The sequence below is a fragment of the Chrysemys picta genome, unplaced genomic scaffold, assembly GCF_011386835.1.
Source record: "Chrysemys picta bellii isolate R12L10 unplaced genomic scaffold, ASM1138683v2 scaf550, whole genome shotgun sequence".
NCBI classification, from domain to species: Eukaryota; Metazoa; Chordata; order Testudines; family Emydidae; genus Chrysemys; species Chrysemys picta.
Genome location: NW_027053257.1, coordinates 1 through 26,855, shown reverse-complemented (window position 1 = coordinate 26,855; position 26,855 = coordinate 1). Strand labels below are relative to the sequence as shown.

The window sequence follows — 26,855 nt, the reverse complement described above, 5'->3', positions numbered from 1 at the left end:
CTCTCAGGCTGTCTACACTTAAAATGCTCCTGTAGTACTTTGGAGTAGACAGTTGCTACAGTGAGTGGTGAGGTTTTCCTATTGCTCTAGCTGCACTGACAGAACACAGAGACTGAATTCCCACCCCTCCTGCATAGGAGCTCTCAGCAGTTTAATTGTTCTGCAGCCAGCTTCCCATTAGAAATGCTGTTGTGTTATATTCCCAGACCTGGACATTTACCAAGGACAGAATTTGAAGAGCAAACCTGGCTCCTTCCACCAGGAGGGATTGGAGTGTTTTGTCCCTTGTGACGGGTTGGATCACAGAAAGCCCCTTGGGAGCTGCCAACCGATGTGCCAAGACTACTTCTGCCCCTGCTTTCCTGCCCTGGCAGCTCGGGACCCCAGCACCCTCTCTTGTTGAGCCAGACACGCCCGTCTGCTCCAACACAGACCCAGGGTCTGAATTAGGTGTGGCCACCAGCCTCCGTTCCCAGCTACAGGGCCTGGCTTTTGGCTGTATTAAACTGCATTTGTTTTACTAATCCCAGTTTACCAAACCATCCAGGCTGCTCTGTACAACTGCCCGTCATTAGCATTATTTACCACTCTTCCAAGCTGTGCTAGCCACAGACTTTATCAGCCGTGATTTTATATTTACTTCCAGATGGCTAATTACAAAGTTGAATAGTGAGGGGCTACAGCCAATCCCTGAGGTGCCTCGTTAACAGCTCCCCCATTCAGTGATGATGCCCCATGGACAGGTACAAGATCAGACTTGGGGTCCCCCATCAGGAGAAGGGGAGCAGGGGGATTATTTTACTACTGTTTTATAATGCACCTAATTGTTTTATTCACAGGCTCCACCTACAGTGTCTGTCACTCTTGTACCTGGGCCCTTCTGGGACAATTCTCGTCTCATTTACACTGGAGCCAATCCAAAGTGAATCCAGGCCATCCCTCCCAGCCTGCCCATGACTGCTGTCTGTGGAGATCTAGCCCAGGGAACAGCCTCACTCCGCCATGGTTGGGCTGGTTCCCTGATTTCTTTGCTTCTGCGGAAACACTCCCAATGGCCTTTCCCCTTCCCCGTCCTGCATATGCTGCCCTGGCTGGGCAGATCCCGTCTGTCCAGGGCTTGCCCCGTCACCTGCCACCTGTGCACTCAGGGGATTCAGAGCTCGCCAGTAATCCAACAAATCCCCTTGTTTTATTAGCGTTGGGTATAGGCCCCACTCAGGGACCAGCCCCATTGTGCCAGGTGCCGTCCACATACAGAACAAACAGACACTCTCTGTCCCACAGAGCTGCCATCTGCCTGCTTCCCGTCTCCCGCAGGAACCGCTCTTTGCTACGGCTTGGGCCTGCTTCCACTGCTCCCTGGGGATTGGCAGTTTCACTGCCTCAGGCTGCGCTGCCCCTTGCTGCCTCATCCGAGCCAGCTCAGACACCGCCTGGGGCTCTTCTGAAAGGTCTTTGTGTAAAATCCCAACGATTAGATGTGTCGCTTTGTTCCCCCCCATTGTTATTTGTTTGTACTGCCACTGGCTGCACAGCGTCAGTCTGAGCCCGGGGCCCCATTCTGCTAGGCCCTGCCCAGCCACACAAAGCTCTCCCTGCCCCAAAGAGCTTCCACTGAGTCATCGTATCGACCCCACAGGCCCAACGCTCTGCTCCTTCCCACAGGGCCTTCCAACATTTTCAACGTGTTTCTGGGCCTCCAAACCTTTTCATAAAATCACGTCTCTGGGTGAGTTACGACTTTGCTCCTCCCCCACCCACTGGGAGCGTCCTGAATGCCGCCAAACAGCTGTGTGTTGTGGCAGGCAGAAGGCCCTGGGAGGGAGGGGGGCGGAGTTGGTTAGCGGGAGATGGCCTGGAGGGAGGGTAGAGCTTGGCTGCCAGTGGGTGCTAAGCACCCGCTAATTTTTCCCCCATGCAGTCAGCACCTATGATCCCCTCCCCCAAATCAAAATTCCTACAGATTTTGGAACAGAGGGTCCTGTGGCACCTTTAAGACTAACGGAAGTATTGGGAGCAAGTCTGACTTGCATCTGAAGAAGTGAGGTTCTTACCCACGAAAGCTTATGCCCCAATACTTCTGTTAGTCTTAAAGGTGCCACAGCACCCTCTGTTGCTTTTTACAGATTCAGACTAACACGGCTACCCATCTGATACTAGAGATTTTGGGTGCATCTCTCAATGTTGTAAATGTTACTAGCTTCTGTGGGTGCGTGTCTCTCTGGGTGGGTGTCCAGGTGTGTTTATGTATAAGTTTATTGTGATGTCACGTATCCCAACAGCAAAGAACTTTCTGCTTCAGCATTCTTGCCCTGCCTTCAGTCTGCCAACTGGCTTGGTTGACGACGGCTGGTGACCCAAGGAGCTGCTGATAGACGCGTACTATCCATCTGTCAACAACTTCTTGAATCAGTTTCTTGAACCAATTTCCACAGGTGTTCGAAAGAAGATGAGTTTTTACAGAAGGTAATTCCCAGATTCCCAGGCGCTGATTGGCAGGGCTGCTGGTGGGCGGGAGGTGCTGGGGGCTGGAGGGGGAGAGCGGATGGGGGGCTGCTGACATATTCCTGTGGCTCTTTGGCAATGTTCATTGGTAAATTCTGGCTCCTTCTCAGGCTCCGCTTGGCCACCCCCGTCCTAGGGACTGGTGGGGGCCAGCGTTGCAACAGTCAGTTCTCAACGTTCCGTTTTGATTTGAATGTGGGCATCTTTCACTTCCCCGTCTGCGTCAGCCTTCCACGTTCTCTGGAGGCAGATTTCCATGATTTTATCTTTCAGCAGACGAGTATGGGTGAATTTCCATGGATAGAACCTAAAGGGAAGATAACAAAACTCATGTAAAATTTACATTGATATCTCCATAAATAGTATTTCCCTTGGAGTTGCCCCTAAAATAAAGCACATTGGAAAAAATAACCCCAACTATACATACAATATGATGGGGGCTAATTTAGCTACAACAAGTCAGGAAAAAGATCTTGGAGTCATCGTGGATAGTTCTTTGAAGATGTCCACGCAGTGTGCAGCGGCGGTCAAAAAAGCAAACAGGATGTTAGCAATCATTAAAAAGTGGAGAGAGAATAAGACTGAGAATATATTATTGCCCTTATATAAATCGATGGTACGCCCACATCTCGAATACTGCGTACAGATGTGGTCTCCTCATCTCAAAAAAGATATACTGGCACTGGAAAAGGTTCAGAGAAGGGCAACTAAAATGATTAGGGGTTTGGAACGGGTCCCATATGAGGAGAGATTAAAGACTCTTCAGCTTGGAAAAGAGGAGACTAAGGGGGGATATGATAGAGGTATATAAAATCATGAGTGATGTGGAGAAAGTGGATAAGGAAAAGTTATTTACTTATTCCCATAATACAAGAACTAGGGGACATCAAATGAAATTAATAGGCAGCAGGTTTAAAACAAATAAAAGGAAGTTCTTCTTCACACAGCACACAGTCAACTTGTGGAACTCCTTACTTGAGGAGGTTGTGAAGGCTAGGACTATAACAACGTTTAAAAGAGAACTGGATAAATTCATGGTGGTTAGGTCCATTAATGGCTATTAGCCAGGATGGGTAAGGAATGGTGTCCCTAGCCTCTGTTTGTCAGAGGGTGGAGATGGATGGCAGGAGAGAGATCACTTGATCATTGCCTGTTAGGTTCACTCCCTCTGGGGCACCTGGCATTGGCCACTGTCGGTAGACGGGATACTGGTCTAGATGGACCTTTGGTCTGACCCAGTACGGCCGTTCTTATGTTCTTATATTCTTATGTTCTGTTATGTTCTAATTCACTCATTGCCTTCAAGTTGTGAATCTAAACCTTTTGTCTCATGTAATGATTGGCTAATGTATGTGTATTGAGACAATATCTATCTCAGACTTTACATGATTGAAACACACATAAATGAGATCAAATAATGCAGAAGAAATAAATCTTAAGCTATTGAAAGGGATACAGCTCCACTCCCATCCCCTGGCTGTCATCTTGGCAGTTCTCTCAGAAATAATCTCATGGAGATAGACTTCAAAACTCTCTACAAATTCTACTATACCCCCATTGGGTTATACAATAGATGTGTAAATTCCCCCCTGCAATTCCTTTCCAGGAAAGGGGTTTAAATAAACTGTAGCCTACATTGGTCATGGGTCTCGGTGTGATTTCTTTCTTATTGTGTTGGTGGCCAAACTTCTGACTGCATGTTATAAATAGCATGGGAAATTCTTCATTTAAAGTTTACTGATTATTTTCCCCATGCTAATAAATTCCAGATATTGAAATAGTTGAGAATAAATCAACATATTTGCAGCTGCAAATCCATCCTTCCAGACCCTCAAATCTTCTTGATGACAATCTTTTGTTCCTTTTACTGGGTTCTCTGGGAACAAAGGTTTATTGGTTTTCAGCTTGGCCCCATCTGTTCCCAGAGTCCCAACATTCTGTGCACAAAGGAGTGGGGTTAATAATGAAGCAGTTTTGCAACTAGACCCAGGCAATGACCAAAGAAAATAGAAATTGACCTTTGCTGTTTCCATGTCTGCCCAATGGCAGAGGAGGCGTGAGATCCATGAGGTGAGAGTCAGGCTAGGAAATGTAGCCAGCGACTGTGCTATCAAGGGAGGAATTACAGATCTGGTGGATGGAGGTTTCCTGTTAGAGAACAAAAGGGGAGAACCTGTGATGTGCTCTGTCCAAGGAAGGTTATGAGAAAGAGGGAACAGGGATCCAGGTGCCTTTCCCCAAGGAAACCTCAGACAAAGTATCTCCTCTTGGACAGGAGCAGCAACCTTCACACTAGCAGTTAGAGCCATCTTTAGGTTCAGAAATTCATAGTTTCAAAGGCTCTAAGGCCAGTCCTGATCATCTAGTCTGACCCCCTACATAACACAGGCCCTAGAATGTCTGCAGAAGAATTTCTGTTTCACCACGGTCCCATGTGTCTTCAGCTGGGTCTAATCATGGGGGTAGAGTTCAGGGGTACAGTGTTTAACTACACATCCTAGTCACATCCTAGTGCCCCCTTTGAAGTCTCTGTTAATAAGCAGCAGGTTTCACACAAACAAAAGGAAGTATTTTTCACACAACGCACAGTTAACCTGTGGAACTCTTTGCCGGAGGATGTTGTGAAGTCCAAGACTTTAACAGAGTTCAAAAAGGAACTAGATACATTTATGCAGGAGAGGTCCATTAATGGCTATTAGCCAGGATGCACAGGGATGGTGTCCCTAACCTCCATTTGCCAGGAGCCGGAAATGAGCGTCAGGAATGGATCACTTGATCATTCCCTGTTCATTCCCTCTGGGGCACTGGCTACTGTCAGACAGTTTTACCCAGGCTGGGCGATCTTGTGTTGCTTATGTTCTTGGTTGTATGAATTGGCTGGAGCAGTTGGCTTCAAAAGACCAGTCTCTTGGATCTGTGAATCCTGGGCAAACTAATTCCTTTCTTTTAGAGAATGACAGAAAAACCCATTTCCTCCTTCTTTCTACTCCAGGCTTCGTTCCTTTTTCCAAAGACTCGCCTCTAGGGAGCACAGAGAGATCCCTGTGCACAAAGTGTTCCCCCAACCTGCAGCAATCGAGGCATGCTCTGTCCTCAGCCAGCAAGAACAGGCCTTGCCAGAGAAGCCCCAGAGAAGCAAATGCTCATGGACCATCTTATCAGGCATGAAAAGACTCTGTGTCTGTAGCCAGTCTGACACCTCGATGGCAGAGAGCAATGAGGAGAGAACAGTTTCCTCACCACGAAGGTGGACGCACTTGTCCCTGAAGAAGAAAACAGCTGAGACCCAGGTGGAGTCAGAGGAGGTGAAGCTGCAGGAGAACACAGAACAAGTTGAACTGGATCTTACAGGTGAGGATTCAATCCACATGGTTTGTGGCGAGGAGCATGTGAGGAATACTCACACCAGTCACTCTACAAGCCTTACACATCAGGGCTTCTCACGGGACAGTGATGGGAACCTCAGACTCTGGAATCCATTTAGTGCCGGATCCTCCTGGACAGGGTGGCCGAGGTCCATCGCTGAGGTGGGGAGAGCTGACAGTGTCAGATCACCCCCCTCGGGGGGTCTGGCACTGTGGGGTGGGGAGTACTAACATTGCTCCAGGCTGTAAGGAGAACAGAGAGGCTGGATGTTGTAGGAAATCATTTCTTGTCTCCTGGATCGGGTCTGTTTCATCAGTAAAATGCTCCAGAGGTCTCAGCAGGTCACAGCTGGGAACCGTACCAGAGCTGAGTCATTACTTCTTGGGGGGTTAAGTGCAAATGAGGCCTGTTGCCCATCACTGACAGGAACGCTGTGCAAGGGGAGGGGAAGAGTAGAATACACCATGGAAAAGAAACTTCCCCCTAGATCAGAGGAAGCCTCATGTGGTAAAAGCCCCCAGCGAAGAGCCATGAGATCGGAGTTCTCTGCTTAGCTCTGCCCACAACCTTCAGTCTGACCCTGGGCAAGTCGCTTCAGGGCTCTGGGCCCGACTTCCGTCCTCTGTAAACCAGGGATAACACATGGAAAAGCGAAATGTTACGAATGTTTCTTTCTGCTTCAGGGACGAAGGAGGAGCCGTCTGAGTCGAAGGGGAAGTGCGGAAAAGGGAGTCCAGAAGAGCAGAAAGAAGAGCGCGCTCCCATCCCCTCATTACCAAGCAGCTCCCATATGACAATGGTAATGACGCTTTGTGACTGAGATAATGGAAAGCATCCCCTGCTGTGTGTATTAATGTCTCCCGGAGCTGGTATCTCTGACAGGAGAACTACCTGCCCCTTGCTCAGGGAGCTGAAAGGAAACATTCTGCACGTCATCAACTCCAGCCAGTCTTTATGAGTTTCTCTAGGTTGTTTGCATAAGGCATATAATCCAGATTGACAAAGGGGTTTAGGCACCTAAAGAAGTACACAAGTGCTTAGTGGGATTCGCAGAAGTGCCTGACTCAGGTGCCTGATTCTGATGCACTTTTCATGGCACACAGGCACTGCTGAAAATCCTACGAGGCCCATCCCTGCACTTGTAGACACTGAGACACCATTGTAACTCTGATGATTAGTGACAGAGCACCCTGCAGCACATACAAAAGTCTGCAATTCTGGGAGCTTCTGACACGCCGGGGGGCTGGAGTAGCTATGCGAGTGTGTCACTCTGGTGTGCTCTGCTGTGTCCTCAGCTGCTGCCATCCAGGACAGACGGTGCTGATCCAGACACGCAGGCCAGCTGCAGTAATACTCAGGACGTGCCTGAGACACCAGGACAAAGGCCTCCAGCACCCCAGGCCCTGGGTTTAGAAGACCCTGGAACCAGGTCCCCTGGACTAACATTGTGCCCAGTGAGTTCTGACCCACAAGGGTCTGGCCCCAGAAGCCCACAGTTTGGGATTCTCCTCAGCCAGGCAGACTCGCTCCTTCAGTCGAAGCTACTTTCTGTCCTGCCGGCGATTTCTGCCTGTTTTGTGGCAGCGCCACACGCTGCGGGGTGGGGAAGGAAGAGGCATTTCCGTTGGGGCCTGTTCTCAGTCCTTTCCACGCAGACACCGTGGGCTGCTAGAGTTGCTGAGCCAATCTGCTCAGGCGCTCGGGGTGGGATGGGACGTGGGGCAGGTTCTCCAGCGACCCCTCGGCTGCACTCAACAAGCAACTTGAATGGGCTTTGCAGGCCATTGGGGCTTTCTCAGCACAAGCTGGGCTCCTGGGAGGAGGGGCTAGAGAGGGAGGAAATGGGGTGGCCCTTGGGGTCCCAGCACTGGCTGAGAGGCTCCCATCTCTTCTCAGGCAGAGGGGGCGAGGGGAGCGGATGAAAGACTGAGGAAACCTCGGCACCTGTTGAGGCTTTTTAAGAAAAGGGCTCAGCCGGAGTCTCCATGCTCACTAGGCCCTGCCGAACTCCCGCGGAGACAGACTATTCCAGGGCAGCTGCCCAATGGAAATACTCCGTCCCAACAGGCTTTGTCCTTGTTCATCGCAGACCCCTGGGGAGCAGCTTTCCTCAGCCCAGCCCCAAGCCCTGCTGATGAGAGCCGTGAAGGGTCTGACAACACCCACCCTGGAGCGATTTAAAGCCGCAGAGGAAGAGCTGAGGGCCATCGTATCTCTACACGGAGACAAGATGGAGAGAGTAAGAGACTCCCGCCGTGGGGCAGAGGATGCTGCGCAGAGAGGGGGAGGGGAGAATTTCCTCTCCTAGGAAACCGTTCCTGGGACATGCTGGCATGGTGCTTTGAAGGTTGGCTCAGCCCCTTTCCATTCATCGCTTGGCCGCGGGGATCCGCGGCGTCAGGTTTGTAACGTGCTCTCTGCCCGCTGGAGCTCTGACACGTCCCTGAGGACAGCCCAGCCACACTGAAGGTGCCGAGAGCCCCAGCCCTGGCAGCGCAGCACTTACCTAGTCTGCCAATGGGCCTCCACATTAGGCTCCAGGAGCAGACATGGTTTCCTCAGACATGCTGCAGGGCCTTGTTTGTCCAGCTGAAGTATCAGGAGGAATTTGGCTTTGCACTTTTCTCTCTGTCTCTCCCAAGCTCTGATCCTGTTGCCCATCCCCACAGATCTGAGTGCCTCCCCCATGAATTAGATTGGCCTAGGGAGGTCTCTGGCAGACTTCATTTCTACATCCCCTGGGTAGGAGGCTCTCGGTATCATTTACTCCCCCGATTAATGAAACTCCACCACCCTCCTGGGAGGTAGGAATTGAACCCATTGGACACCTGGGGAAACTGAAGTCCAGAGAGCTCCTTGACTTGCCCAAGCCTGCGCAGGTGGGTTATTGAGAAAGGAATCAGGGTTCATGTTCCCTACAGTTCTTTAAACGTTGCCTTTTATCACTCAGCCTGGAAATAGGTGACATTCCCGCCCTTCTCCAAATACCGCCTGCCCGTGGCGAGTCAGTGCAGACTTATTCCCTTCCTGGGCTTTGGCTTTCCTGGAAACTCGGAGACTCATAAACGAACCGAATCCTCAGCCTGAGCTTCCTCCCCAAACCTGCCTGTTCCTCGGGTTCCCTGCAGGTCGTCCCTGTCTCTGGCCAAGTTCCCTGTTTCCAGCAGGTCCCGGCGGGAAGTTAACAAATGGCCCCTCGATCAGCAGATTGATTTGTGCCGGGCTCTACCTCCTGCTAGCAGAACAGGTCAACAGAATCCAGCCACCCGGGTTGTAGCTCCTGCTCCTTGTTCAGGAGAGGAAAGAGCAATGATCGATTCCTCATGGAAGAGCGCTAGGGGGTGGCTTGTCCCTTTCGGGTCTGTCTACCCTGTGCTGCAAACTCTGCAGCAGGAGCCGTAAAGCCTGGCCCTATGGACTTGGGCTCCCAGGGCTGGCACTGTGGGGCCAAACAGCAATGCAGCCTCTTCTGGGCTTGGGCTGGAACTTGAGCTCTGAAGCCAGGGGAGGGGGGGCTTCAGAGCCTGGGCTCCAGCCCAAGTCACCATGTCTGCACTGCTGTTCTGAGTGCCACAGCCTGAGCCCGAGGTTAGAGACCCGGCTTTAAGATTTGTTACGGCAGGTTTTAAAATCCCACAGTGTAGAGGTTCTCCATAGGGCTGGGGCCTGGAGCTGGCTAGTCCCATCCACGTAGCCCTGCCTGCCATCGCTGGGATGGGCTCTGGGGTACATCCGTAGAACCAGCTGGGTTTGGAGCAGTGCTTCTCTACGTGGGACATCCTCAGGGGCAAAGAGATAGTATTGGATGTGGCCCACACGGAAACTAGGTTGATAACCACTGGTCTGGAGGAACTGATCGTGGTAGAAAGAGCAACAGGAAGTTGCAGAGATGGAGGAAAGGCTCCTGCAGGGAAGCCCTTGAGAGCAGGGCTGCGAGCAGTTTGCTAGGGCAGGGAAGGCCCTGGGACATCAGGGGAGTTTGAGCTGTGCCCACGGTCAGGTTTTGGGGAAGGCTTTTGTGTGTGTTTCTGAGCCTAAGGTGCTAAACCAGACCTCAGGAAGACTGGGGTTCCTGTACTTGTCAAAGCCTCTTTCTTGAGATTATGGAGGAGTAGAGATGGGAAAGTGAGGTGAGAGGCAGTTTGCAGGGCTGCCAGATGGGGTTACCTGGGAGGAGGTCACTCATTGATAAATCCATCCCTCAACTTTCTGGCTTTCTTTCAGGTTGGAGACGTTGTTGGAAGGATCTTAATGTGGCTAGACGACGTCTGTGATCCCAGAGCCAGAAAAGCAGCGCTGAGGGCCACGGCCTTGCTGGCTCGCTCCCACCCCCAGGATGTGGTTCTGAGCTGTGTGGCGCACACGCTGTCATCGGACAGGTAGGGAGCTGCTCTGTTATCACCTCGGGCCATTATTTCTCTTCCTGCTCCTACTGACAGGCCACCGTCCGGGAAGGGTCTGTCAGGCTCACACAGTTGGAGGGAGTTTCCTGCGGTGCAGAGAGCTGTCCATTCTCACTAAGAGGACATGCCCAGGCACAGCCACTGAGGAGCCAACCCCTCCTCCTGCACTCCCCGGGATGGAGACGTGCCAGTTTTCTGGAGAATTCCAGCATTGTCCTGATTTCGATGGGTCACTCCACTTGCTCTCTGATCCAGTACAGGGCCAATAAATGACTTTGGGGCTCACTCCACATCCCTGGGTCATGAGGTCTGGCTGCTCCCTATTGCGTCAGAGAGGGCAGAGATGGAAAAGGCCCATGAGGCCCATCTGTCTGTCCCCTGGGGACCAGTGCAGGATTGTTACCTGTAGTCAGATCCCTAGTTATTCCATGGCTGAGGAAGTGCTGAGAAAATGCACTCATCCTTATGGAGCTGTACAGCAGAGATAAATCTCTTAAGACACAAATTTCCAGCCCTTATTGTTGCAACAAAAAAAAAAAATCATCCACACATGACCTGAGCGTAAATGCAGTGCAGCCTGCCTGAGTCTGCAGACAGCCGGGAATAATGGCTCTGAGCGGGGTGAGTGCCTCTTTTCATCTGAGTCCTGCTGGTTATTGCCGATCACTTTGCAGAGTCATCCAGCTGAGGTGTTTATAACACAATCCCCATGTGCCTAGGGGCCGTGAAACCCAACTGGACCCTAGCCAGAGGTCAAAACGCCAGCTTTCCTCGGCATCCTCTGCAGTGCAGTTCTGCACTGACCACAGACAAATCTGTGTCACATGGGAGAGCAAATTGAAGAGCAGCACAAAAGAAATTGACTTTCTTACCCAATGCAGTTACCAGAGGAATACAGTGCTGGTTTTCATATTGATTTGAATGTTTGATTTGTAAACCTTTCAGGTTTGAATTCCTTGAAACAGCCACAGTGCTTTCCAGGGTCTGTGCTCAGAAGCTATAGAAACTCGGCAGCGTTGGCACAGAATTTCAGCCAAGCTTCCTGAAGATCTCAAATCCAGGCCATTTACTCTTGATTTGTCCAACCTAATTCTCAATGTCCCCAGGGCTTGACCACCATGTCCGACCTTCCTCACCAAACTTGGAAGTCCAATGACTGGAGTCTTTTGGATCCATCTGCAGTCTTCCTCTGCAGATGCCTGCGAGGACCAGCAGTGCTTAGATCAGCAAGAATGGAGAGAAGAGAGGAGGGGGATTTCAGTACTAGTTTCCTTCCAACTCTGTCCCACTGGGCAGTACAATCTCCCCTTCCAAACTCCTGAGTCCTCTCCTATCAGGGCATGTTCTGATTCAGTGTCTGACCCTGCCCACCACACTGCAGTAGGATTGAGCTGTTAAGAGACACTTGGCCAAACGCTGGGTCTCAGTTACACCCCCAAATAGCCAGAGTAACTCCAGTGAGGTCAGGCAAGTTCCTCGGGACTGACCCTAGCATAACAGAGCAGAATTTTGCACAGTCTGGGGGTCACAGTTTGGTGGTCACTCTGTGGTCAGTACATGGTCACTGTCTTGGAAACAGCGGTTGTAGCTTCAGGAACAATAGCCCATTAGGGGAAAGGAATAAATACAACGTTCTCTGAAGGGACTTGCCCTGCCTCAGCCTCTCTGCACCAATCGGTGTGTCCTCTGAGAGATGCCTTTCCTGCCTACACGCCAAGTCTCTCCCTGGGGAGGGCAAGAGGTGGCCAAGCAGGGAAGGTCAGACTTCTGTTTCTGAATTTGCAGATGTGCCATTGAGCTGTGGAAGGCCTTGGGTGAAGAACCACAGCTCACCAGGGAGGTGCTGCAGCAGCTGCTGGACAAGCTCCAGCAGAGACGCCGGGAGGAGAAGAGCGGCAATGTGTCTCTGGCTGTAAGTGAGATTTGAGATGTCACTTTGCCAACCCGCCACCGCAGGGAGGATGGTGCATCTGTGTGTGCGCGGGAGCTTCACCCCTTCTTAGCTTCAGGCCATGGCTCCACTACACAATGAAGTCGACCTAACTTACCTCGGCATACAGCCGCCACAGCAATTCCATCCCTTGTGTGTGTCTGCACTTTGCTGCTTGTGTCGGCAGTGCACGTCCTCGCCAGAAGCGCTCGTCTTGATTGTACGGTCAGGGTGGGGAGGCTCCTGAAAGCCAGTTGACGTAAGCGACGCGGTGTCTACACTGACACTGCATCGACCTAACTGCATCAACCTGGACTCTCTGCCACTCGTGGAGAGATTTTTAATTATTATTGTTATTAATTTGGAACCGAGGGGCAGTTCTGCCGACGGGAAGGAAATTCCATAGTTAGGGTGATGCTGGGTGAGCGGCCTTGCGTTGACCTAACTCTGTAGTGCAGACCAGGCCTTAGTGTGTCCTGGCCACCTCCTAGCAAACTAAAGACGTGTAAAGAAAGTTTCCCCCAGGTAAAAGTTACAGATCTGAAGTGGTTTATCTGCTGGTACCCTGGCTCAGTTGTCTTCTGCTCTAGATGGCCCTTTAGTGAGCAGCTGCAGTTCCGGTGTCTCTTGGCTCTGTAAACTGTGACTAGAGAGCTTCCCAGCATGGGATCATGAGATGTCCAGTACTTTTGACTGGGCCAGAAACACTGGGCCTATGCGAACGGATCTCCTCAGGATGGTTTCAGCCCGTCCAGTCATGGCTGGAAAGCCAAAGCACAGGGTCTGCACCATTAAGAGAAACAACGGGGAATAACGTCATCCAGACTCTTCTGATCTTTCCATAGGGCTCCATCCTGCTTTCGTTCCAGGAATGGGTGATGGTTCAGGAGCCTCAAAATGTCTCCTCCCCTCTCAGGAGCCAATCCTCTTTTCTAATACCCTGTGGAGGTGGCAGGTGGCAGATTGGGATAGTTGACTGAAATTCTTTCCCCCCTCCAGGCAATGAGGACCATTTACGAGGTCCTTTTCCTGTGGGGATACCGAGAAGCCATCCTGGAAATGTATCCCCAGATGCTCATCCTCTGCGTCAGGCAAGTGCAGTATGTGATGGAGCTGCGCTTGCCAGGGACCTACAGGGCCAGCGAGACATCCAGCCCCGAGGAGGGGTCCAGCTGCCTCAGCCCCCTAAGGTAATGACTGAAAGGAAAAGGAAGAACAGATTTGTTCTGCTAAACACGTGTGCTCTGTTCATGGCCATCATTTGTTCGGGTGCTGTAGTTCGCCCAGGCTCAGTTCGGTGCAGGTCTCTCTTGAGGGGAAAGGGTTGAGAGCCGTGTGTTCTTGTGAGTCACACTCGCTCATCTGACTCCGTCCACAGGCCAGCTGCTTTCACTCCACAGTCAGGCAGCAGTCATGTTTGTGCATCCATCCCCATGTGCCACCTGCCAAAGCGTCAGTGGAAACACAGAGCGCCAGAGGCCACCTCAGGTGCTGTAAACTGACACAGCTTTGCTCGCTTACACCAACTAAGGATCTGGCCGCACATGCCCGCTTGTGTCCTGTTACCTGCCACAGTAAAGAATCAAGTATTCAACCGTATTGAGTGATGACACCAACCATCTTAAGAAGCTAGTGTCAGTAACTGGTTACAAACTCAATGAATCTGCAGTGTAGACAGGGCCCCTTGGGAAGGGAAGCACCATGATATCACACTGGATCTATCCTCGGGGTCGCTAGCTACTGCTGACCATGCTGTGTGTCCCAGGGCTTGTGCAGATTTGCCATGCTTGGGGGTGATCTCGTTGCCTGACACTGGGATTTTTTTGTCTTTAGCACGTCAGTGGAGGCTGTGAAGACTCTTTTTTCCATGCCCGGATACTGGAAGGAATTTGCCGGCATCCAGTTACAGCAGGGTTGGGACATGATATCCTCCCGATATTACTACTCGCAGGGTGTTGGCCTAATTGCAAGGTAGGAGCCCAAAGTTTCCTCTTCATTGGGTCTCTCTTGGCAATGGGATTTCCGTGTGAAATATTCCTCTGTTCCAGCTGCCATCTCAGCCCAGCAACTAGTGAGGAACTCTCTCTCCCCCTTGATAACCACAAGGGACTTTCTGTTCCGTGTTCCAGAGCCATGATCGAGTTTGAGAACCCTCAGCTCCCTGCAGTTTTCAGAGAGGCCGTCACCATTGTCCAGAGTCAGAAGGAGGATGAGCAGAGACATATCGCCATGACTTTCTGCACTGAGGTGAGATTCATTAATTGACAGGCACAAGTGGGCTTTCTGCAGAGCAGCTCAGGCCAGTAAGCTCTGGGGCACATTGTCAGGAGCTCAGCAGCCTACAGCCAGCTAGCTCCTCTCCACACATGGATGGCTGTGGGGCACGGCAGAGAGAGGGAGGGAGAGACAGGGTGAGATCGCCCCTGGCTGGATGTGCCTAGATGGGATCATGTGACAAGAGGAGATGTTTCACCACTGCCCCAAGGCCATGCTTCTCTCCTCACCTTTTCTTGGGGTCTGCTTTTCTTCTGCCCCAGGGGTTGTTCCATGGCACTCAATGGGGCCTGAAGATTCCCCTTTCCCTGCGGGTTTATTTGTGACTTATACATTAGTCTAACTTCTGGGAATGAACCAACTGAAAGAGCAGCAACTGGCTCCCTACACACCAGAGACTTTGTACGGGAGTAAGTGGCCATTTGGTAAAGATGACTGTCCAGGGAACAGACCCCACAGGAAGACCTCTGCTCCTCAACCGGATGTTGATTTGGCTCTTTCCAGTTGCTCCAGAGTCCTTCCATTGAGACGATAGTGACAAAATCAGAGCTCCAGGCACAGCTCATGGAATGGACCCAGGACAAAAATCCCATCATACGTAGGCTCAGTCTGCGAGGCCTTGGCAGTGTTGTGCTCCAGCCAGCAAAGGTGAGAGGCGTGGATTGCCTGGGGACCGAGGAAGCCGATGTCTATCGAATAGCTCAGAAATGAGAGCGAGATCCCCACACAAGCCTTGTTGTTTAACGCACGGCATTCAAATGTTGGAGGTGCGTTACTGAGCGAATCAAGGCATGACATGGTCCCTGCTCCTGTGAGCTGACCTCTGATTGCAGATGTGATGCAATGGGGGAGGCGGGGTGAGCAAAGACAAAGGTTACAGTGAGCAGCTGGCACAGAGTGAGAGGAGAATGACTTTCTGCCCCGTTGGGGGGCTGTGCCAGCCGTGGTTTCTCATAGGTGGGAGTGGGATGGTCCAGCATGTGCTCCAGGCTGTCACCCAGGATAGTAATGAGCTGCCTTCTTCATTCCTGCAGGTGCAATTGTTACAGGCCCAGCTGCCAGCGATCATGGACACGTTCGGTGACAGGGATGGAGTGTGTGTCATGGAGGCCATGCATAAAGCTGGAGACATCATCTACCTCCTCGACGGGGAGGGGCTTGGCTCCATCTCCCAGGACATTGCAGTCAGCCTTCGCCCCTTCATTGATGACGTAAGGCTTGGAACCGCAGGAGAAGCCCATTTCCCCCCCCCTCCACCTGCCTCTGATGCCCTTGTGTCTCTCTCCCCATCCCTTGCCTCCCGCCCCTCAGCCCTGCCATGGAGCCTCCTAGGAGTGCCCCCGCCATGGGTGGGGAATCTCCTGCTCCGCCTCCTCCCTGTCAGAGCTCTTCTCGGCAAATCTCAGCCTCAGCGCCCTGCTCCCAGCCCCTGCTGCAGCCTGGCCTGGGGGAGAGGGGCTGGCACTGGGCAGATGACCAGCTGTCTGGAGAACACCAGCCCCCAAAGAGGTGGAGATTCCCAGCAGGAAAGAGGTGGGTCGGGAATGGCCCGGCTCTCAGGGGAACTGAAGAGCAAAAGAACTGCTGTGTTTTGTAGCAGCACATCCCTGCAAGGCTCCAGCAGCTGCTTCTCCCCTTCCCCAGACCAGTCTCCAGGAGCCTTCCCACCCCCTCCCCTAATCTTCTAGGGGTCTAGGGTTCAGTGCTCTCCAGACAGAAATTGCGTCTGGGACACCAAGGGGCTGCACTGCCCTGCACAGTGTCTCAGGCCCTGTTCTGCACAAGTTGTCTATGGCGCTAGCCTGGTGGCCTCACTGCTCCCGCCAGCCAAGTCAGTTAACACAGGGGGAACCGGAGCAGCGGGCGGATTATGACTCTGTCGCGTTATGCTCTGATACTGCCTGGGTTTAACCGGGCTTCCCCACTCCCTGTGTGTCATTGCCAGGAGAGGGGCAGTGTGCGCTCCGCTGCCATTTTACTGCTTGGCAAGGTGGTGAGCAGGGTGAAGGACCCGGACAAAGGCATGGTGCAGCAGGAAATGATCAACTGCTTGCTCCCGCTGCTGCTGCATCTCGAAGACCAGGAGGAGCGTGTGACACTGGTAAGTGCCACCGTCCTTATTTCCTTATAAGCAAAGAGCCAGAATCCCCTGGGGCCCCCACTCCATTAATGGCCAGAGCCTCTTGCCCCCAAGCAGAGTCTTCTCCTCCCTGCTTCACTCCATGCTGGAGTCTAGGGCCTCATCCATCCCCACAGCACATAGCACAATTTGGAAGAAAAGCCTTCTTCTGGGAAAGAGTCCTGACCCTCTACTGCAAAGACAGGCCTCAGGCCTTTGGGCTGCTGCATCCAAAGGTTCCCAACAAGAGGCAGCAAAAGAAAAGGGAGCATATATCTGTAAGTGCCCTTCGGTTCAGGGAGCTGGTATCTGCCCACAGCCTTCTGGAAAGTGGGTGCAGCTGCCCTGCCTTCTTCCCTGCAGCTCCTGAGAGACCTTCTCCAGCAGGTCCTCGCTTCCCAACATTCACCGGACGTTGCCTTATTTCGTTGGGCCAACTGGGATGTGGAGGGAAGCCTGATCCGTGTGCCTCTTTGGTCCGACTCTTTGGGATCCCAAAGCTGACTCACGCTCTCATACAGTTTCTTTGCATAGAAGGACTGAGTTGTGGAGATCTCTTATGACTCTTTCCAGGGCCACCCATAGGGGGGCACTGGGCCTGGGACAACCCCCTCCTCCCCCGGTCCACCTCCCACCCCCACTCCACCCCTTCCCCCAAGCCCCCACTCCACCTTTTCCCACCCCTGCTCCTCCCCCATCCCACCCCTATTTCTCCCCTCCTCCCAAGCCCCTGCCCTCTCCTCTCCCGAGCGACGTTGGGTGCTGGCGAGGTGGGGTATAACTTAGTCGGGCCAGGACTACTGCTGCTGGCCCCAGCACAGCCCAGGTCCTGCGTCCCCCTGAAGTGCGGGGCCCCCCAAAGCAGAGGGCCCTGGGCAACTGCCCCAAACCATCCAAAGACAGGACGGCTCTGGCTGTCTCCAGCCAAGTCTCAGTTCCCTCTCCTGAGCACAGTCCTGTGTAGAACAAATAACAGGAATCTCCACTAGCAGGAAAAGCGAGAGAAAAGGGACAGGGGAAGGTTCGATGTCCCCCAGACAATCCCTCTCTCAGTGAGAACCCTCTTGGTCTCACCTTCTCTTGCAGAGATGTAAACTGACGCTCTTCCGCTGCGCAGTGTTTCTCAGGTGGGCTCATTTGAAGAGGCTGTTCCGCAGCATGGCCTGGGATGGCTCCTCACAGCTCCTGAAGTGTGTCTGGAAGTGCTTGGTAGGTGGATTCCTTGTGCCTTGAGAGTGGTGAATGGTGACTTGAGGGAGACCTTTCTAACCCCACACCCTGAGTACCCATCCGCTTCGGTCGGGCGGCAGGACTCTATTCCAGGCTCTCTGCTGGTTCATTTCTGCATGAGTTACAATCCCTTCACATTTTTGAAATTTTTCTCCACAACTGTCAGACCTCCAAACTTGTGTCTTTTAAAATGAAAGCTGAGGTTCTGGAGAACACACTAGTAACTCCAGAGAGGTGCTGCTATGGTGTATGGGCTCATACTGGCTGTTGCTTTGCCCTGGCTGTGTGCTTTGGCTTTCCTGGCCCCTTCGCTGTGGGAAGAACATGTCATTTGTATATTGCGCATTTCTTCCTTCTTCCCTCCTAGATGCAGAACAACAAGAGCCACATCCCCAAATTCCTGTTCCAGGCCTTAGAGTACCTGGAAAGCTCACAGACAACAATAAGGCATTCTGCAGCCCTGTTCATTGGTAAGCAGAGAAATTCACTTGATCTTTTTTGAACTGCTTCCTTCAAAGCCCTTTTCTAGACTTCTGGTGTGTGTGTGTGTGTGAGAGAGAGAGACAGAATTAACATGTATTCCAAGATTAAGGGAGCAATTTAGCTGTATTGATTGCACCAACTTCCCCTGCCCACAACAACTCTTTGGCTGCGCCTAGTGGAAACCCGCATGATGTGAATTCAATCTCCTTTGGAAATCAGCCTCTCAGTAACTTCTGTGCATCAGATGCTTTTATGTGCTTTGTGAGCAGATGGAAGGAATGTATTGAATTTCCCAAGGGCTCTTCTTGGGGGAATGGCTGCACCTTTAGCAGTTTTCAGCGAAGGATTTGAAAAGTAATGAGATCCATTGTATGTCTAGGAAATACTATCCGCCATTACTGCGACTTGTTGTCTGAAACCGTGACTGAAGATGGCATCTCCCGCCTGTATGAAGGTAAGGAAATAGCTCTGTGTGTTTGTGCCTCTGTGGGAAGTACAGGGGTGCAGCACAAGGCCTGAACACAGGTTTGAATGTGTCCCTCTCTGGCTAAGGACAGCGTTTAAAGAAGAAGGATGGTCACACGAGCTTTCATCGAGGTCCCACAAGATGTTTACGGGAGCAGGGGATAACCATCCCTAGCTCCTAGCATAGAGGTAGCCTTAGAGCTGTGTGGGGAGACTGTCTTCAGAAAGGTCAGAAAGTCTCTAAAGGAAGGCCGGACAGAATTGAAAAGGGCTGTTGTTATTATTAAGCATGATGATGATGATGACAATTACCCTCTGTAGGGAAAAATTCATCACCTGCCCTCTCTGTAATGGAGTGATTGCAGGCCAGGGAACCACTCAGAGGCTGGTTATCAGCTCATAGGAAATCCCCTGAGTGCACATGGGAAACATCTTTCCCTGTGACCTCTTAAGGAATGAAGGCACAGGGCCACAAAGGATTTCAGTCTAAATTCCTTTGCGGATCTGTGCATAAATGTTTGATGATTTAACACCTCTGCTGTTGACACTTTTTTGTTACGTCCCAGGAACAATTGCCCCCACCTGCCTGTGTTTTAGTGTGTGGACATGTGTGTGGACGTGTGTATCCTGGGGGAGGGGGAAGTTACGCACAGAATGGGGTCTCCTCTCTGTCCAGGGCTATTTTGGGAGTAGCAGAGTTGTTGTTTCTGTGCCCCCAGACTCTTGGGTAGTTAATAGCATGTGGCAACGGCCATCTGAAGGGGAGATTTCCTAGGCACCAGTCACATCAGCACCATGGGGCTTTCAACCCGTTTCCTCTTTGTTTCAGCTTTTCAGGAAGTGCCTTTGACATCTGACAGGACCACAGGGTGCATCCTCAGGAGACATTACAAATGGCTGCAGAAGCTTGGAAATCTTGTGTCAGGTTCTGCATTCGACTAGGGAACTGTGACCGACACAGAAGTCCTCTTTGTCCTGCTATGGTACGTACAACAGACGCTTATCAACTTTTTGGTGTCCTGAGCCTCTGTTTGTCAGAAGCTGGGAATGGGTGACAGGGGATTGATCACTACATGATTACCTGTCTGTTCATTCGCTCTGGGGCACCTGGCATTGGCCACTGTCAGAAGACAGGATACTGGGCTAGATGGACCTTTGGTCTGACCCAGTCTGGCCTTTCTTATGTTCTTATATTTGGAACCGGGACTGAACAATGCGGTGGATATTGGCAGATGACACAAAATTATGTAGAAAAACAACAAGAAGTCTGGTGGCACCTTAAAGACTAACAGATTTATTTGGGCATAAGCTTTCGTGAGTAAAAACCTCACTTCTTCAAGTGAGGTTTTTACTCACGAAAGCTTATGCCCAAATAAATCTGTTAGTCTTTAAGATGCCACCAGACTCCTTGTTGCTTTTGTAGATACAGACTAACACGGCTACCCCCTGATACTTGACACCAAAATTATGTAGGTTAGTCAGGCATAGAGAAGACTTTGAAGCAGCTGAAAGGGATCTAATGAAGCCACGTGACTGGGCAGAACAATGGCAGATGAAAACCAGTGCTGACAAAGGCAGGGCCATACGCATGGAAAGCAGTGAGGTGAACGACTCCTACATATCGCTGGTGTCGGACACCAAAGCATGGATGGTTGGGCCCAGGGTTGGAGCAGAGGCGGTGGGGCCTAGTGGTCAGGGTGCTGGAGGTCGAGCCTAGGGGAGCCAAGGGTTGGAGCCGGAGTCAGGAGTCAAGAGAAGGATTGGAACGGGCTGGGGAGTAGGGCCAGGGCGGGATTAACGATTCCCGGCCAATGAGAGCTGCAGGGAGCGGAGCCTACAGACAAGACCAGCACCAGGGACAGAGGTTCCCGGTGTGGTGCTCGTCGTGGCAACGCGGCTCAGGGCGGGGAACGGCAGCGCGTGGAGCCGCCTCGCCCCCATCCCAGCCAGGCAGAGCCGGCGCGACCGGAACGCAGCACACAGGGGCTTTAGTGGCTGCAGCACGGCCCCCCCCTTAGCCCTACTCCTTTCATGAGTGCATCACTGCCCCACTTCTGCCCCATCCCCACACACAGTTACAGGGCAGAACCCCGTAGCTGAGCTCTGAAATCTCTCTGACTGGAATGAAGTTACTGCAGAGTCAGGAGAACCCCACCTTTGGGCTCCATGTCAGACATCTCACCCCACTGCACCGAGCCCGACATTCCCAGAGCTTCTCGCATGTGATTCCCTCAGTCATCAGAGCCAGGCGGAGAGAGGAGAAATTCTCCCAGACTCCCTTCAACCATTGCCAGCCCACAGGGCAGCGGAGCTTGCGGGGGTGGGGGCTCTCTTTAAGCAATGCCAGCTCTCAGGGAAGTTGCAAATGAGCTTTAGCAAAGTGTGTGTGTGGGGGGTTGTGCCATGGAAAACTCCCCTGCTTGAAGGTTTTATTCTTCTGATTTGTGTTCCTGCCCTTTCTCCCTCCTACAGACATCTAGAGGCTAACAGGAGCCAACTGAGCCCACCGCCGATCACATCTCTTGTGAGACGCCAAAGCAGCTGTTGCCTGGGAAGGAGGAGACAGAAGAGGCAGAGCAGGATGTGCCGGGTGCACCAGGCACACAGAACCCCATAGTCTAGGCGGAGGAAGCCAAGCCCCTCCCCAGCCCTGCCGGACATGCTACAGCTGGAGCACCCGGGTGAAAGGGAGCAGCTCAGCTCAGTCTAGGCAGAGCGCCGAAAATGGAGGATGCACATTGTGGGCTCCAGTCCAGAAGCGGCTGAAGCTCCTGAATGCAGAGCCGCGAGGAGCCAAGACCCAGCCGCATCCCCAGGGCCCTGCAGACGTGCAGGGGAGATCGGAGTCTCTGGGAGTTTCCTACGCCGGGAGCCCAGAGACCCCCAGCCCATGGCCTAGAGACATCTTGTAGGAAGTAACCTGGGTGAACCAGCCATTGTCATGCTGAGTGACGTCAGATGTTCTGGTTGGATCCCCACTGAATCAATGGCAAACACATTGGCCATGGACAAGGCCTTGGGCTAGGAGCCGGTGGAGTAACAAGGGCCCGGGTCCTCCTGCCCTGGCTGCCATCCATCCTTGGGTGGCAGCCCACCTCCCCAGTATGCCACTAAACTGCACAGCCCCAAGAGGAGGGGCAGCCATCTTGTCTCTGAACTCTCAGCTAAACAGCCCTGTTCTGAAGGGCAGCGATATTGACTCTAGTCTCTGGACCACACAGCATTGAGGGAGAGAGCAGTCATATTGTCTGGAGCCATCGGGCCACACAGGCATGAGAGACAGGATAGCGGCACGGACTCTGGTCTCTGGGCCACACAGCCCCGACGGAGAGGGCAGCCGCTCGGACTCTGGTCGTTGGGCCAGACAGCCCCGACGGAGAGGGCAGCCACACAGACTGTGGTCTCTGGGCCACACAGCCCCGACGGAGAGGGCAGCCGCACGGACTGTGGTCGTTGGGCCACACAGCCCCGACGGAGAGGGCAGCCGCACAGACTGTGGTCTCTGGGCCACACAGCCCCGACGGAGAGGGCGGCCGCATGGACTCTGGTCGTTGGGTCAGACGGCCCCGACGGAGCAGGCGGCCGCATGGACTCTGTTCGTTGGGCCAGACGGCCCCGACGGAGCAGGCGGCCACACGGACTCTGGTCGTTGGGCCACACAGCCCCGACGGAGAGGGCGGCCGCACGGACTCTGGTCGTTGGGCCACACGGACCTACGTGGGAGGGCAGCCATTTTGACTCTGGCCATTAGGCCAAACCACACTGAGGCTAAGGGCAGTTATTTGTTTTCAGCCATAGGACCTCGCCCGTCACCCCTAAGGCATCGCTCATCTGTCACCATGAGACTGACCCCATGACATAAGACTTTTGGTGTCAAGATGGAAACATGAGCGGAAGCAAGGAGTGGCATGTGACCCCTCTAAGAGCTCCTCCCACTCCTCTACCAATCTGGGGGTGTTTTATCTCCATCGATCTGCCTCAGGAATGGATTTGAACAATGAGGGAAAGTTCTGAGGGAGAGTGACCCATTCGGAAGTGGGTCATGTGACCCCTCCGAGAACTCCTCCCAGTTGGGGTGGGCCTCATCCCCTTAGGACCAACCAGAGAGGGAATTTCACCAAATAGGGTTAGTGCCATGGTGGGGAGACCTGCCCGCGAGAGGGGCCCATTACCCTTCCATGAAATCCCCCCACTGTTCTCTACTAATCGGTCAGGGTTTCACACACACCCTTTAGGCCATCCCAGAAGGGAAATGTATCGATCAGAATAGGTAGTGCCCGAAGGTCTAGGCAAGAAGCCGCCGATCTCTGGAGCTCCATGTTTGCGTGGCTGGCAGCATCGCCCTGGAAGTCGCAACACAACGCTGCGTGGAAGAGGCCGTCTCGTTCCAAGGGTGTCTTTTGCAGAAATCACGGCCTAGACTTCGGGCTATACCTGTTCTGATTTGTACATGTTTCCCTTCTGAGATGGCCTAAGGTAGGAGTGAAACCCTCACCAATTGGTAAAGGGTGGTGGGGGGACTTCTTAGAGGGATCACGGGATCCTTTTGCGGGCAGGTCACTCCACTACAGCACTTCCTTGTTTGGTCAAATCCCCTCTCGGGGTGGTTCTACAGGGCTGACGCCCACTTCAATTGATAGAGGACAGAGGGAGGAGGTATCAGAGGAGATATACAACCCCCTTCTGGATGGGTCACCCTGTCCCGGAATATCCCCCGATTGGTCAAATCCAGTCTCCCGGTGTGTAAAATGCTGGTTGCCCCTGCCAAATTTTAGTAAAAGAAGGGACGAAAGGCATGGATCTTTTGGGTTATATATAAGGTGGCCATCTTGGACTTTGGAAAAAATGTTGTGACCTTTTGCCATTTGCTATATTATTTTGGGTTGGGAAGCACACTCCCACGCACGGATTGAATCCGCGTAGATAGGGTCTAACATCCAGGCAGAGACGACGCAAAGAGGGATAGGGAGGGGTTTTAGTTAGGTCTATACTCGCCCGTTCCTGCGTCCAGCATAGAAGTCCATCCCTAATGTCCAATGTCAAGAGAACAGCGTCCGTCCATCGCTGTTACTGCAAGAGAAAGTAGAGAGAACATCAACATTACCTCATGGGTCTAATTGTTTGTGAGAGTGGAGCAGTTCCAGAGTTAAAGTTTTGTTAATCCGACTCTTCTCTATCCTATCCTAACCCTTTTCCCCGTAGTAAATGATGTCTGGTTTGTGTGGTTACCACTGCGTGGCCTTATTTTCTTGTGCTAAGGCAAGCTCTGATAGACGAGCTTTACAAAGGGGACCATGTGGGAAGAATTTACTGTAAGATTTCCCTGCATCTACTGAATGGGGTTTGGGTTCTGCCCTCTTTAAAGGAAGGAAAAATCCTTACAGGTGATCCTACGGGGCTGAAACCCACTGTGATTACTTAGTAATCTGTCCTACTCACCACAATGTTTGTGACCCTGTGTATCATAGGGAGGTAGCCCATGGGGCATTAGGAATCTTTTGATTTCAAATGGACACTTGTGGTGTACAGATGAAGGACAACATTCAAATCCAATGTGCACAGAGACTGTCTGGACACTGAACGTATTGAGTACATACTTTCATCTTTAATCTGTTCATTAAACAAAGACAAAGGAGCAGGGTTAGGAGGCTGGGCACTGACTTCCCCAGGATCATTCCTCTCCTAGTAATTCCCATTACAAATCTCCTGTCAAGGAAGAGCCTGAGGAAGTGTGATCAGTGGAACTACCCGGAGCACCAGAGAAATCAGGGCCCTGAGCTGAGAAACAACAAGCCTCAGCCAGTTCACGTTAATTCACTGTCCTCAGCACAGAAACCCCTGAAGCACCTGAGGATTACTTGAAAGGTTTTATAGACAAACAAATTTATTAGAGCATAAGCTTTCGTGGACTACAGCCCACTTCTTCGGATGCATCCGAAGAAGTGGGCTGTAGTCCACGAAAGCTTATGCTCTAATAAATTTGTTAGTTTCTAAGGTGCCACAAGTACTCCTGTTCTTTTTGCGGATACAGACTAACACGGCTTCTACTCTGAAACTTGAAAGGTTTTGAGAGGGTTGGGTCTGCAGAGCTAGAGATGAAGCCTATTAACGGCTGGTAAATCAAGGACAGAGTATAATTTTTCATGTGGCTAAGGGTGTGGATGTGGTCACCCACAGCAGAAATGCATCTTTGTGTTGAGATCCCAGGGAGGAGGGGGAAATCCCAGAAGCGAAGAGAGACAGAGAAAGTCTCTTTGACACCCCGGCAGGAGGGAGAAGCAGCGTGTCTCCAGCAGCAAAGGGAGGTGCCGAGATGAACTCCTGCAGCAGTGCCCTCAGAGACAAAGGGGTCCAAGAGGTGCCTGTCACTGAACAAGCTGTTCCAATTGTTCACAGCCAGAGTTCTGCAGTTGAGGAAAGCAGAGACCTGGCCCTAGAGAGCACCACGGATGGTGGCTTACAGGGGGCGCCAGGAAAGGAAAACAGGGAAAGGCCTTTTGAAGAAGATGGGAAAATGTCTAGGAAAGCTTCAGTGGGAGAGAACGAAAGCCCTGACCAACCCTCTCAGCAGGTGTGTGTGCCCAGCCAGGACCCTGGGGAAGTCATGTTGTTAGCACAGGAATGTCCTCATGCTGGTCACCTGGGGATGGACACCCCACACAGAGGGGCTGACTAAACCTCTACCTGCCCCCAACACTCTCCCAGGCCACCAGCCTGGAACTCAGCCTCAGAGCGTGAACTGTGGAGCTGACCTTTCAGAGGAAAGCAGTCACACAGCTAACCCCTCGAGGACATGGGGTGGTGGCAGATGGGCTCTCCCTCCAGGCCCCAGGGCATATGTCCGGTTTTACGCTGCTGCGCTCAGGCACATCTGATCCCCAGGGGGAGCGGGAGTTGGGATTCACCAGGACATCCATTTTGACATACTTACGGGAAAGGACGATATCCCTTTAAGGCAAAATTCAGCCTCTGCCAAGGGTTTGAATCCAAGGAGCCTTCAGGCTGAACATGCCTGTGTGTGCAGATGGAAATGACCCGGCTGGCTGGGGGCGGGGGTGACTTCCCCTTGCCTGGCAGCACAAAGGAAGCAGCGGAAAGAACGCTGCTGGTGTCAGGGACACCTGGACAGAGGGAGGATTTTCTTAACCCCCAGAGCCCACGTTACAACCCTTCAGGAAAGGGGGCTGGAGAAGGACTCAGTCCTGGGGGTGAGGGCGTCAGGTTGACCCCAAGAGGGGAGATGTGCTTCTTGCAGATGTGCAGCCCTGGGGTTGGGAGATAGCTCCAGACAGGGCCTCCCAACGTGCAGGAGCACCCTGCATCTTCCCCTCACCAGAGTCTGCAACCCCCAGGGCCGTCCCTTACCTGCTGTCCCCGTGGTCCCCCAAATTATGGTGACGTGAACATGCAAACGCTTGTGGGGCGGGAGGTTACCTGGTTACTACTAGGGTTACCATTCGTCCGGATTTACCCGGACATGTCCTCCTTTTTGTACTAAAAATAGCGTCCGGGGGGAATTTGTAAAGCACTCACAATGTCCGGGATTTCCCCCGCAGGCAGAGCAGACCGAGCGGCTGGGAGGGCTGCAGGGAAGTCCCGGGCTGGACTCCGGAGCAGCTGTAGAGGAGCCGGATCTGCCCTGCATTCTGAGCAAGTGTATCAGCACAAAGTGCAGCCCTCCCCTTTTGCAACTGGGAGCGGTTTCTGCCATGCAGCGTAGCAAAACGGGAGCGAGAGCACTTTGTGCTGATACAAGGGCAGCTCTCCCCTGCAGTCCGGTCCGGGCCAGGGACTGGGTTTTGTTGTGCAGGGCCAGGGACCCGGTTTTGTTGTGCTGGGGAGCTCAGCCACGTGTCCGGCTCGCACAGAGCCCAACACCCTGTTCTGAGCAGCAGGGTAAGGGGGCCAGGGGGCAGGAAGGTTCTGGAGGTGGCAGTCAAGAAACGGGGGGGGGCTTTTTGGGGGGAGTGGAGAAAGTTTTGGGCAGTCAGGGTACAGGTAGGGGGTAGGGTCCTGGGGGGCAGTTGGGGGGGTCTTAGGAGGGGGCAGTTAGGGGACAAGGAACAGGGAATCTTAGGTA

The 26,855-nt window shown here is 52.6% G+C and overlaps 1 protein-coding gene and 2 long non-coding RNA genes across 3 annotated transcripts; all 3 read left to right on the top strand.

The window, feature by feature from the left end:
• The first annotated feature begins 2,220 nt into the window (after nucleotides 1-2,220).
• LOC135978933 (uncharacterized) lies at nucleotides 2,221-6,670 on the top strand. The gene is made up of 3 exons (XR_010596276.1): nucleotides 2,221-2,466; nucleotides 5,498-5,856; nucleotides 6,555-6,670. It is a non-coding gene; the product is annotated as an uncharacterized LOC135978933 (long non-coding RNA).
• A 1,306-nt stretch (nucleotides 6,671-7,976) lies between these two features.
• On the top strand, nucleotides 7,977-17,830 carry LOC135978935 (maestro heat-like repeat family member 5). Its single transcript, XM_065579634.1, has 10 exons — nucleotides 7,977-8,110; nucleotides 10,096-10,250; nucleotides 12,060-12,186; nucleotides 13,204-13,394; nucleotides 14,038-14,175; nucleotides 14,334-14,451; nucleotides 14,983-15,126; nucleotides 15,513-15,689; nucleotides 16,424-16,579; nucleotides 17,684-17,830. The coding sequence occupies exons 1-10, from the start codon at nucleotides 8,006-8,008 to the stop codon at nucleotides 17,828-17,830; spliced, it is 1,458 nt and encodes a 485-aa protein (XP_065435706.1). The 5' UTR covers nucleotides 7,977-8,005.
• Nucleotides 17,831-18,190: 360 nt separating this feature from the next.
• Nucleotides 18,191-19,740, top strand: LOC135978934 (uncharacterized). The gene is made up of 3 exons (XR_010596277.1): nucleotides 18,191-18,297; nucleotides 18,690-18,764; nucleotides 19,605-19,740. It is a non-coding gene; the product is annotated as an uncharacterized LOC135978934 (long non-coding RNA).
• Nucleotides 19,741-26,855: the final 7,115 nt, after the last annotated feature.

Bases quoted from the DNA above. Each gene is read 5' to 3' on its own strand.
- LOC135978935 (XM_065579634.1), top strand. From the start codon at position 8,006: ATGAGAGCCGTGAAGGGTCTGACAACACCCACCCTGGAGCGATTTAAA. The intron at 12,187-13,203 runs GTAAGTGAGATT...TCCCCCCTCCAG, and splicing joins GCGGCAATGTGTCTCTGGCT to GCAATGAGGACCATTTACGA. The intron at 16,580-17,683 runs GTAAGTGCCACC...CTTCTCTTGCAG, and splicing joins AGGAGGAGCGTGTGACACTG to AGATGTAAACTGACGCTCTT.